The 13,774-nt window shown below is 42.2% G+C and overlaps 1 protein-coding gene across 1 annotated transcript in view; it reads left to right on the top strand.

The window, feature by feature from the left end:
- cachd1 (cache domain containing 1) overlaps nucleotides 1–13,774 on the top strand; it is a 100,647-nt gene that overhangs the window by 42,111 nt on the left and 44,762 nt on the right. The window contains exon 4 of the mRNA XM_084067251.1: nucleotides 10,293–10,399. Within this exon, the coding sequence (XP_083923377.1) occupies nucleotides 10,293–10,399 (107 nt within the window). The remainder of the gene's footprint in view (nucleotides 1–10,292; nucleotides 10,400–13,774) is intronic.

Raw genomic sequence — 13,774 nt, 5'->3', positions numbered from 1 at the left:
CGAACGCATGAAGAAAGATGGCGTCTCCTGTAATGGAACCGAAATCCACGTTGTCCAAGTATGTTTTGTTCCTCGGCGTCTTGGTCTCTGCACTATCCCACTTTGATCACAAATTCCGATCTAGCAGCTATGGTGTGTATATTATAGAAGGAAGGTATTTACGTATGTATTTAGGTGTTTTCTCAGTGTATCTAAGACATTTATGGGCCCCCAACATAACAAACGGTTTCATCAGACGGTGTCAAAGGATGAGGCTGCACATTATCTCACATTTGGATCTAGGGCTGGAAGTACCACATGTGGTGGGAGTTTAGAAACTGCCAGCACATGTGTACTTCCAGCCTTCACTCAATCTCCCATTTCAGCAGGCAAGAACACAGTTCAAAGAAGGCCTCGGAGAGATAGAGGGAGAGGGAGAGAGAGAGAGAGAGAAGGAGAGAGAAAAAGAGAGAGAGAGCTGCTTTCAACCCTAATCTCCACAGCAGCAGCTGTCTTCTCTGTCTCTTTCTCACTCTCTCTCTCCCTCTCTGTCATTCTCGTCCCTCTGCCCCTTTATCTCCTCTGTCCATGCGTTTTTGATGTTACCTGCTATCTGTCTCTGTGAAGTCCTTACCGCGGAGACTTCATCATGGGCTGCAAGGTCAGCTCTCGTCCCTTGAGTCCTACTGAGAGAGGCTTGCTGGCGCAGGGCCACTGGCCACCTGTAACTTACAAACGCCTCCGGCATGGAATCATGCATGTAACACACATTATTTACGGTTGCCAAAGTGCACACACTCTTTACACCACTGCTCGCGCGCGCGCGCACACACACACGCGCGCACACACTCACACGCACACTTCCAAACATATCCCCAAACACATTTACTTACATGTACTGTACGTCATAGGCACAGCTAAAGACACGCACATTAAATAGGGGTCATTCATGCGCAGAATGTACATATGCATGGACCCTGACTGATATATAGTTTGGGATTTGCAGGAACAGAGTTGAACCTTCTCAACACCGTATTCTACAGCCACTTAATGAGAGCAGTTAGGCTTTTTATTGGCTTCTACGATGATGTTCTTACAACACACTGTATGGAGGATAAAAAATGACTGAGGAAAAGATTATATAAGACCTGATGGGCGGGGTGTGTGTGTGTGTGTGTGTGTGTGTGTGTGTGTGTGTGTGTGTGTGTGTGTGTGTGTGTGTGTGTGTGTGTGTGTGTGTGTGTGTGTGTGTGTGTGTGTGTGTGTGAAGCTGAAATAGATAGAGCTTTGAACATCAAAGCTTCATCCTCTGGGGGAAAAAAAGGGCACATAGTGATTTCTATCCTGCTCACCATTTCTTTCTAACTCCATCACTCCTTCACATTTTTCTCTCTCTTTTCCTTGTGTGTGTATGTGTAGAATACGCATTTTGCCCTGTTCCCTTGATTTATTTATTTAGTACAGTATAAAAGTAATAGTCATAGTTTTGAAGCATCACAGTAAAAACTCCTCTTAACCCATTTAGACATGAGGCCCATTCTAAAAACGCCTTCTAAATCCTAAATTTTCTGAAAAACAAATATGAATTAATATTTTATTCAAAAATTACAAAAAAATAATTACACAAAGGGTTTCCCGGTCTAAATGAGTTAAAGGGGAATAAAACCCTACGATGATTTTGTAGTTTGCTTTCCTGTAACATTTACAAACTGCAGTTAGGTATAAAGATGGCAGGCCGACCTTATAAATAATACACTGTGATGTAAGCAACGCAGCTGCAGCTAATCAGATTAATAATGGGTGTGTTAGATTTAGGTTGCCTATGCTTGCACATGGGTGTCAATGTGCAAGCATTGACAATACTATTGACTGCTGTTAATTCTTGCATTTGCCATATCAAGGAGTCGCAACAATCAGATGTATTATTTATTGTATTGAATTTTTGTTTTATTTATATATTTTTTTGTAAAAGTGTATTGTGTACAATAGTAGATGGCAGTTCAGGGTTCAGATACTTTTTGTGTGCATGTTTTCAAGTTTTGTGTGGATGGCTCCCGTTTAAAGCTCCGACTAGGGCCCTCCTCCTGTCCAGGTCACCATGTCCTTTGCTGGGCTTAGTCATCAGCTGCTCCTGGGGGTCTGAGTCAGGTCAGCCATCAGATGGTTCACACAGTATCCATGTCAGCTAGCCGCCACGCTAGAAGGCTATCAGTTAGCCAGGAGGCCACTGAGGGCAGTACTCGCGAGTGCGCTGGTATGCTTTAATCACCAGTCAGACTGTACCTGAAAATAGCACACACGTGTGTCTGTGTGACGTGTGTATGTGTGTGTCAGTGTCAGTGATAGTTGGGGCGTTTATATGTGTGTAAATGAGTCTACTATGTGTGTATCCATGTGTTTATGGGCTCTTTTTTTTAGGTTCATATTTTTAGGATGACATGACATCTTCAGGTTGCTATTTCAGAAGATCAATTGATATCCAGTTGTAAAAAGAGATAGACATGTACTTGGGAGCTGTCCAGACAGCCCAGCTCTCTGGGAGTGGGAGTAGAGATGGCCACTAGGCTGAGAAGAAAATAATCTATCAGTCCCCACTCCCCAGGCAAGACAAATAAGCCAGAGTGAACGAACAGTGGCCCAGCCTACTAAAATGCTTATTATTCAGCGTGCTTGCGCAGGTCTGGAAAGCCTAGAAAAGTATCAAATTATGAATTACTGTTTTCAGACCTGGAAAAGTATGGAAATTATAGTGAAAGTCTTGAAAAAAATGTTCTCAGTTTTGCTCATAGAAGAACATATATAAAAAATATATAAAAAGAGTGTCCATTCTACTGTTCGTTGTTATAACTGCCTGTGTGCTGCCTTTCAATCTGAGCAACATTTCTATTTCAAGAAAACGGTTGCACGGTACAATTATTGCATGTAGTGAAGTTATGCAATGGTTAAATTGTTCCAGTGTCTGCAACAACCCTACTAAGGATAGCACAGTAGTTTCGTGCTTATGGCTTGAACACTCCAAAAATACAACTGGATCTCTCCTGACCGCAAGTTACACACCAAATAATTATGCAAAATATTCACTAGAGAAATTGACATTGCCAGCATGGGAGAGGCATTGTTGGTCAGACGTCTGAAGGGCAGAAAACATGCAAGTCTCACTGCCAGTGCTTTGAGATCACCGGCACTGGCGATGATCAATATAGTTTTCTTAGAAAACTCCAAAAAGTATAGTCTTGGGGGGGGGGAAGTTTGGAAAAAGTGTGGAATTTTGTAATTGTGAGAAGGGCATGCACACAGTTTTTGTTCCATTGCAGTGATTTTGAATAGAACAGTACTGCTAATCCAACTCGAATGCGATTGCTGCCAAGGAATCACGTTTGTCTAGACTACTATGCCTTATTCAGTGTTTAGGCATTTGTGTGGGGACTGGGGATAACTGTGTTGATTCTGTAATTTGTCTGATAAAAGCTCCTATAAAATGTATATGCTTGCGTCAGATGCAGTGATTTTACTGCTCACTTACAGAACATGACAACAGCTCCAGAGAAACCAGAGAAGCTAGCACCACAAGCCAAAGTATCAAGATATTTTCATGCAAGGGGATCCCAGAACGAAACAACGCAATCTCTCCTATCACTCCTGAGATGAAAAGGGATCATTATTACACGTGCACTGTCTGTTGTGGTAACAAGGTGCCACATGTGTTTTGGTTTACGTTAATTAAGCATACAGTGCCTTTCAGCTGGCCTCAAGTTAAGTCTTGTGGATGTAGCTGGTTCTCTTGCTTAGTCAGCTACCTAGCTAATGATATCAGTGTTTGTTTGCCCATGAGAGATGAAAGCGAGAGCAAGGGCAAAGAGAAAGCACATATTCTGAAACCTCTGAGTATGTCGAAGTGACCTTAACAGCTGTAAACACTGAGCTGATATCACTCCCTCTTTATAAATCATGCAGGCCCCATCGCTCACTTTCTGCCTCTATCCCTTTCACCATTAACCCGTTAAGACTGGGAACGCATCATGTGTGTCATTTTAAGATTTCTTTGGCTATTGAAAAACAGCAGATATACAAGCTCATAGCGCGGCACCAAGTGCCGCACTATGAGCTTGTAGATCTGCTATTTTTGAAAAATCATGAAAAATTGTGCAAATATTGGATTTGTTTTAAGCAAAAATGTGTAAAATATTTAGTTACAGGGACCTCCAGAAGCAAAGATTTGAGTTACAAATGTCCGCTTAAAAAAACAAAAAATCTAATATTTGGACACATTTTCGTGATTTAATATAAGGTGCCGCACTATGAGCTTGTATAATTATCTGCTATTTTAAATAGCCAAATAAATCTTAAAATGACACAGATGCGTTCCCGGTCTTAAAGGGTTAAGCCTGATTTATTCTTCGGCGTACGGCGGTGTCGCATGCCAGAAATAACGGATCTATATGCTGACAACGCATCACATCTGCGACACCTTGTGAGCTTATAGGTTGGCTATTTCCGGCACACTGACACCAACTGTACGAATGTGGCCAGCAATCGGGCATTACTTGTTTTTTTTCCCCATCTTACTTACTCTTCCCTCCCCAGCTCCGTTTCTCTTCTGTTCTTATCTTCCTGTCTCTCGCTGTCTCCTTGTCTTCCTCCCTACCCTGACAGCCCTAACCAAATCCCCACTGAGCCTCCTGCAGTCTCTCTGGTGGCTAATACTAATGAATGGCAGGGCAGCGTGTGGAGCAGAGGGCGGATGAAAGGAGGGAACAGGCAGCATGGCGGCCAGGAGACATCAGAAAGGAGACAGATTTTCAGCTAGTTACCGTCTGAGGCCATGTTCCCTAGGCAGCGGTTTTGTGACGCTTTGCTTGCAAAAACTTGTTGCCAAAAACTTCAGCTTTCGTTTCATTTCACCACCTCCTTTCACCCCCGTCTGCAATTCTCCTTCCCGCTGCATCTCCATCACACTGTTATCATGCTGCTGCGCTTTCCTACCTGCAGAGAGGAAGGGAACTCAAATGAATTGGCGGAAATTACATGGCAAAATTCACAGAATTACAGGTACAAAATACCTTGTTGTCTTTTTCTGGCCAAAAAGAAAAGTATTCTTTCAAAGTCCATATCGACTATTCCTTTCTCCAAATCAAAATAAATAGAGATTTTATTTACTCACTATTGGTGCAATGGAACACAAAATTAACTAGATTAGATTGTTTATTTCGATCCTCATCAACAGTATCAAAACATCACACACTGTAATCTAACATTTCTGTCTGGTTGATCAAAAAGGAATAGGCTAGAAATTCCACATTGCAATTGTATACCTCGTCCAACCAGCCGCAGTTTGTATCCATGTCTGTCCAGACTCACTTTTTCTTGTGAAGACTTTGAAGAAAATGTATAATATGTAGTGTATTTTGAAAATGTAAGTATTTTGTGAGGTTACAATGACCTTCAGCTAGTGACTTTGACCACCACATTCTATTCAGTTCCAATATTCAGAGTCCAAGTGGACATTTGTGCCGAATGTAATGAAATTCCCTCCAGGTGTTACTGAGATACCGCATGAGAATAGTATGGACTTCGCTATCAGAATCAACATTAATGTCACATTCACAGGTGTAAAACAGTGGGTGAAATTAGTTTTTGTGCAGGTCACTGTGACCCTGACCTTTGAACACGGAAATCTAATCAGCTCATCCTTGAGTCTTAAGTGGACGTTTGTACAAAATGGGAAGAAATTCCCCCGCCTAGGCATTCCTGAGATATTTCGTTGACAAGAATGAGATGGACAGACGGACATGCCGTTGGACGGACAGACAACCCAAAAACATAATGCCTTCGGCCACAGCTGTTGCCGGTGGAGGCATAAAAACAATCTCACTTCGGACAAAGGTTTCTCTCTTTCTCAGCTTTGCAGCTAGTCAGTTTGCTCACTTTGCTGCTACTACAGTACTCGCCGAGGGATTTAGAAGACTTGAAGGGGTATTACTGTTGACATTATAGTGGAACGCAGCAGCATGCCTCTCCAAGGTAATTGTACTCACAGGGCGTTTTGAATGGCTTAGGATCACTTCCACTGTTGATATTCCAGTCCTCTGCCATGTAGTGTGACTTAATATAATGGCTTATATAAGCAGAAGTTGGATATCGGGTGTTAAACATGATACTTGCAGCCTTATTTAGAGGTGTCTGTCAGTTATACTGAGAGCTCCATAGTACAAAGTCATTGTAGGCATTTCTTGCATCAAAGTAAAAGGGAGACTTGTTGTGCCTTTTGGTGATTTACGATGAATGTAATATCTGCACTACCTGGTCCTTTGTTAAAGATTTACTATCATAACACAGACAAAACCGCTAAATGCTGATTCTATAGGGCACAATGCTGATGCTATCTCCTTTGAATTGCTGTAAGGATTATCTTTCCAATTAATGTAAGGAGAGCTGTACCCTCCATTGGGATATATTGTAATAAATCATGCATACCTAAAGTATGATACATTATTAATATGCATATTTGATGGCAGCATTATTTAAAGTTTAATGCGGCAGGGGTACAAAAGTATGATTTTCTTTTCCTCCTTTCAATTATTTGTTTCATATTCATTACATCTTATTTGTGTGTGTGTGTGTGTGTGTGTGTGTGTGTGTGTGTGTGTGTGTGCACGCGCACACACACAGCATGCTTGTCTTGAATGTTTTTTTAAACCCTCATTTACATGGCAGATCAGAATCGATGCTGAACCCCAACTCTTTCCTCATCATCCTTCTACCTCTCCTCTCTGTGTCTCTCTCTCTCTCTCTCTCTCTCATTTCTGTGCTCTCATTCTCATATGGTTTTTTGATGTGGAATTCAAAGCGCTTGCAAATGTATTTTTTATCTGGCACACATTTTGCTGAGCGTCCTGTCTGGCCCTGCTATGCAAAGTGGGGTTTGGTTGAAGGAGAATAGTAATGACTTTGGCCTAATGGGACTCTAAATGTGTGAAGTTCTAAAGGCGCCTGAACATCAGAGTACATGTCAGTCAAACCCGGCCAGTGTTCGCTCTGCAAGGAGGGAGAAAGAGAGGCGTGATTGAGCACCGCGCTGCTGTGTTTGTGAGTGATGTATAGGTGGAGATGCAAGTGCATGCGAGCACAATGTGTGTGCATGCATTTGCGTATTTGTATACATACATACTTGAGCACATTGCATGTGTATGTATTAACCCATTAAGACCTGAAGCCGATTCTACAAAATGTCTTCTAAATCCCAACAGTTTTCTGAAAAAAACGTATGTTTCTATATCAATGCTGCTCACACTTTTTCATCTCAAGGACCCCCAAAATGATATGTATTTGGCCGCGGACCCCCATCTCAAACTATTTTGTTCCAGGGACCCCCAGAAGCAAAGATTTGAGTTAAAAATGTTTGCTTTAAAGCAATACGTATTAAAAGATTTGCACTCATTTTCACGATTTTTCAAAAATAGCAGATATACAAGCTCGTAGCGCGGCACTCGGTGCCGCGCTATGAGCTTGTATATCTGCTATTTTTGAATAGCCCAAAGTGTAAAATAATGCTTTTTAGCTCAAATCAAAAAGTGACACAGATGCGTTCCGGGTCTTAATGGGTTAACTATATGCGAGTGTGTATGTGTGTGTGGTTTTAAAGGAAGGGTTGGTGGGAGTGTTGGGGATCAAAGCACCCAGGCTTGGTGCAGTGCGGTGAGGGGCTGTTCCCCTCCCTGACAACCCCCCTCCCTGGGCCAATTCATTCACCACATGCTGTGCTATTAGCACGGGCATGCCATGCACATAAGAGGCGTTGCAATAATGATTTCGTCCCTCAAAACTGAAGTCATCAAAATGGCTCATTATATGTTGATGTGACGTCATTGGTCTGTTGAGAGCAGCGTATGCAAATTTTGACCCAACTGCGCTCATGTGCAACACGGAGCATGTGTTGTTTCAGCACCACTTTTTCTTGAGAACATGTTTCGAGGAACCACAAGCTGTGTTGCCACTTACATATACTGTAAAATGCCTGCAGTAAACCACATTACGCTGTGTTGTATATCGACGATGACGGACACATTTGGTTAACCGTTTCCGATTAGACTACCTCTTATTTTTCCCCTAATGTCTTGTCGTTAGGGGTGTGCCGATATATCGTCCCGCGATATATCGCGATACGTTTTCGCGACGATATGTATCGTTTTGGGAAAAAATAATATCGTTTTTGAAAAAAAAAAAATTTTTTTTTTTCTTTTTTTACAATCATAATAATCAGGCATGCAGACGGCCCCGAAGTGAAAAGAGTGACAACATGTTTTTTTTTTGGGTCAGGTGTCATACTATTTGGATTCAAAACGGCTATTGTAGCTGAAAAGCTACAAGTTTGCATGTCTGAATAATGCAAAAACAGAATTATTTGTTTGCATTTTCTTTTTTTCTCCTCCATATATTTTCATAATAAAAAAAGTGCGTATCGTATCGTATCGAAATCGTATCGAAGTTGTGAGCCAAATATCGTATCGTATCGTTTCGTGAAATTAGTGTATCGGCACACCCCTACTTGTCGTGTATTTACACTTAACTTGTCAATCTTCGACGGCATGATTATTACACAGGCTAGTTGTCTACTAATCTGTGTGAAGAGGTGGTTTAATGTTTAACCACATGAACCCTATTTGGGCATGTCATAATAGGTGAAAATAGGCAAACGTTTGGCGGAAATCAGGTAAGTATTTGGCAAAAATAGCAGATCTCCTAGCTCACAATGCGTTGCAACACAAAGCGTTGAGCTTGTGGATTGTCTATTTTCACTATTTTACATACAATGTTGTATATAAGGTTTAAGTGGTTAAAGCCCTTGTGAGAATGGCATTTCTACTTCACCAGAAAGATCAACTTTCTTGTATTTATCTCCTAACTTGATCCATGCTGCTGTCCACTGATTACAGTCAGTAGAAGGTAGGGTTGGGTGATATGTAGAAAATGTAATATCACGATATATGTTTGACCAAATACCTTGATATCCATAATATTGTGATGACTATCGGTGCTATCAAAAAACATGAGTTGATAAATAATCATCAGTAATGCCTATATGATAACATATAGGCATATAAGTGAGTAAAGGCAAATAATAGAACATCTAGAATAGTTGGGTAACTTTACTGAAGGGGTACACAAATACAAATTGACAATTGTCAATAAGACAAAGGTTAATAAGGCCAGTCATAAGGCACATAAGATCTACAAATGTATACTGTATTTATAGAACTACAATGTATGTCACTGATGTCACTGTTGTGTTCAGCTGTTAAACACACAGGTTCTCTGTCATTTATTCCCGTGAGATTTGATTAGGCTACGTTGACCAGGTGTGTCCCCCTCAGATTGTGGAGGGGACCTTCCCAAATCACAGACAGTGGAATAGTCAGACATTCAGAGGGCTGTGTGCAGTAGAGAGAGACAAGAGAGAATTACGACTTGTTGCGTCACAATGGCATCTTGCGGATAATACAATTATTTTTTCAATTTGCTATAATTTGCCCAGAGTCCTGAGATCGCTTTAGTTGGGTCCGGATCCGAACCTGAGTCCGCTATTTGAGTATCACTGGTTTATTGTAATGCAGCCTTTAAAAGCAGGAAAAGACAACACTTTCTAGTCTCATATCACAATAGATACGATATATTGCACGGCACTAGTAAAAGGCCTAATGGCCTCCATACAGCCAGGACATCAAGAAATATTCATTTATTCATTCATTCTTGCAAGAAAGCATAATCCAGATGACAATCTGATTCTGCACTAGAGTATGACATGGCAATCTAATAGTTTTCAAGATATTTAGTTTGGGGGTGAGCTGCTAGCTGAATGGTTAGGGCACCTATCACATGGGCGCAAAAGGCCTTCTAGTTTGATTCCCAGCCAGCCGGACTGTTTGCTGCGGACTGTGTCAATGCACTGCTCTCTGTCTGCCTTTCCTGTCTCTCTCACTGTCGCCAGCCTATAGAAATAAAGCAGCAATGACACAAAAATCTTTCTTTGAAAAAAGTAAATACATAGTGCATAATAATAACCACATATTTCTTTTGGGTGTCAAGTGGTGGACACTGGACAGACAGACGGACCCACTAACTGACACAGCCATCCTTAGAGCCCCGCCACTAGCAGGGCTAAAGGGTTAATAGGGTTTCCTTCAGCTCGGACAGTTCAACCAAGGATTACGTCTGTGCAACAAAGCAGACACAAAATATAGAAGTGTGCCACAACAATGGCTTGTTTATAGTGTGTCAACTCAACTGTCACTCTGTTGTTGTGTGTCACTTTTCAGTTTTGATGGCAACTTCAACACCAACGTCTCCAAGACCATCTGCTGTGACAGGCTGTCCCCGACGGTCAACAGCCGAGCCTTCAACCCCGGAAGAGACCTCAACTCAGGTGAGAGACACGCACGCACACGCGTGTAAATGGTAAATGGTGCATTTATATAGTGCTTTTATCCAAAGCGCTTTACAGCGATTGTGCATTACATTCACACATTCACACACCGATGGCGGAGGAAAACATGCAAGGCACCAACCTGCTCATCGGGAGCAATTAGGGGTTCAGCGTCTTGCTCAAGGACACTTCGACACTAGCTCTGGGGGAGCCCAGGATTGAACTGGAAACCTTGCGGTCGCTCTACTGGCCACTCTCCCGGCCACTCTCCCGGCCACTCTACCCCCTGAGCCACTGCCGCTGTGCACGCACGCACGCACGCACACACGCATGCACGCACGCACGCACGTACGTACGCACGTTCACTCGACATGAACAAATTTCAATGAATGATCTTTTTGATAGACTTAAATCCTATATACTTTGTTGTACGACAAACAGTGAAAATAGACGATCTACAAGCTCACTGTGAGCTTGTAGACCAGCTATTTTCTACATTTGTGGTAGTTACCAGCTCAACTGTGATGGCACGCACACACACACACACTCAACACTGCTTCCAATTTGAACCATGGAATCCATCTCCATTTTTTACGTTATTTTTTTTCTTTCTTTCTTTTTTCTTTTTCTTTTTACAGTTGAGTGACTCGGTTAAGAACAATTTCCATGGCAACCGCTTTTTGAAGGAGTCAAGATCTCATGTTGTTAAATCTTTAAAAGGAAAGGGCAATAAAAAACGGCAATGGAAATAATGAGCTGTGGCAGCTCAAGGTGTAAGGAGATGTCTTTGTAGTCAGTCTCTCTCTCTCTCTCTCTCCCTTTCTCCTCTCTTGCTCTGCTATTTCTTTTTATTTTAAAACATCCTTCATGACCTAAGATCAAATAGTCTTTGCTTTTGATCTCTCTTCGTCTGCGACTCTCTGTAGGCGTGTTTTAGCAGTTTCTTCCAGTTAACCCATTTAGACCGGGAAAGAATCTGTGTCATTTTTAGATTTCTTTGGCTATTCAAAAATAGCAGATCTACAAGCTCATAGCGCGGCACCGAGCGCCGTGCTACGAGCTTGTAGATCTGCTATTTCTTTTTAAATTGTGAAAATTTGTGCACATTTTTAACTCAAATCTTTGCTTCTGGGGGGTCCTTGGAACAACATATTTTGAGATGGGGGTCCGTGGCCAAATACATATAATTTTGGGGGTCCTTGACATGAAAAAGTTTGAGAACCACTGATTATAGCAACGTAATTTTGTTTTAAAAAGGATTTAGAAGACATTTGTAGAATCCCCAGAAGCAAAGATTTGAGTTAAAAACATTTGTATTCAAAGATTTGCACACATTTTCAAATCTTAAAATGACACACAGATACGTTCCCGGTCTTAAAGGGTTAAGCCCATTTGTCAGTTTTTAACCGTCTATCCTGACTTCACCTTGGTCTAACTAACAGTCTCATCCCATGTCACTCAGTTCAGATGCATGGATGCTCTAGGTGTGCACGTTAACCTCAAGATCCAAAGAACCCCCGCATCTGAAATCTCAGCCAAAACAAATGAGAGGGATATGGACTTTTTTTGATGTTGGCTCTATGTCTCCTGCGATGTATTTGTCAAGGTGTCGGATTGCATAAATACACTGTAGAATGTTGCCATGTAAAGACCACATGTGTCTGCGCTGCATGTGTACGCCTGCATTTGATTAGGGAGAGAAAATAGTCTTTGACCATAAACCCAGAAAATGCCAGCACCACCCCCCCCCCCCCCCCCCCTGCCCCCCCAAACCCCCACCACATCCCCGGTTTCTCAGTTCTCCTGCCATGGCACGGCCTCATTCTGTAATCTTTTATTTTGTACCAGAGAACTCGGTATTTGGCTATTAAATGGTCTTATACTCTACATAATGCGATCATAACCGTAAACACATGCAAGTACGCACACACACAGAAATGTATATCCCTCCCTTTGTCTCTTGAACGCTCACACACTTTAACACACAGTATGCTCACACATAACGCAAGCATATTCTAGGAAATCGCTATCATTACCGACCTCATTACATTTGTTCTTTCTCCTGCCACCCTCGTCTTGTCTACACCTCCCCCTGCCACAGACATTAAGATGACAGTCAAAGAGATTTGCAATGAGACAATACCGTTTTAAGCCTGATTTATACTTCGTCGGACGATGGTGTTAAGTGCCGAAAATAGCATCGCAAACGCAGCGAGTTGTGAGCTTGTAGACCGGCTACTTTCACCGTCGTACGGCGTATAAATGAAGCCTTGTTGTTGTGGAGAAAACTCGCAGTGGTCTGCATTACCACTTAATAGAGAGCCAGATCCTCTGCTTGCACGCAAGTCCATTGACAAATGCTGCTTGTAGAATCTAGAATCAAGAGGGTTAATTTGTCACTACTCATACAGGTACAAGCAGTGAAATATAAAAAGAAATTGTCAATTGGGTCTATGTAACTTAATTCAATGAATTTAAAAAGGTTAAAAATCACACTCCACCTCATCCCTTTATTTCTTTGTATCAGTACTTGCCCATTTAGATTAGTTATGGTATCCAGATTGCTTACTTGTATACTGCTATACATGCTATACTGTATATAGCATTTTGATAGATGCTGTTTGCTTGTGTGCAAATGGCAAGTTTGTTATTCAGACAGATAGTAGTTGATGTCTACTGTACCTGCTATCCTAGTTCCTTTATAGCCTTAGTTTTCTTTAAACTCTATGTACTTGACGGCTTTACCCTGTTGTTGATTCACTAGGGTTCATGCCGCTTACCTCTGATCTTATACTGTGTATGTCGTATGTCACTTTGGGTAAGAGGGTCTGCTAAACGTCTAAATTGTAATCTATGAAAAAAAGTAATCTGTCATTCAAACAAGCGCACCATGTTTATCCTCACCAGCCAGAGTATTGGGTATCTCATGATTAGGTATGGAGAGCTGAAACTCTCTCTCTCGGCATGGCCTCATACTGCGCTCATCCAATCAAACGCTACTGTTGTCAACTCCTCTCAATGTTACGCCCTTCCCTGGTCATGGAGCCCCCCGGCATCTCTCTCTCCCTCTATGTCTCTCTGTGTGTCTCCCTGTTTCTCTCTCTACCTCTTCGTCTCGGGGGGTGTGTGTGTCTCTGTCTTTATCTATCTCTCCCCCTCCACAACACATTCCAGCCAGTCCGTCTCTCCTGCCACCTTCCGTGATAGCCACTACCATTCGTACATCACCGCTGGCCGGTGGCTTTGTTTTCCTTACGACCAGTCGCAGGGAGTTCATGTTACCCCCCCCCCACGCCACCCCCACCCCAACACCCCTCCTCCTTCTACTTCTCCCTCACTCTCGGGCCTCCTTGACCCCTTACACTCCCTCCACGC

This window comes from Gymnoscopelus microlampas (assembly GCF_963454915.1).
Source record: "Gymnoscopelus microlampas genome assembly, chromosome: 9".
NCBI classification, from domain to species: Eukaryota; Metazoa; Chordata; class Actinopteri; order Myctophiformes; family Myctophidae; genus Gymnoscopelus; species Gymnoscopelus microlampas.
The sequence above is the reverse complement of the archived record's forward strand: the minus strand, read 5'-3'. Positions and strand labels throughout refer to the sequence as shown.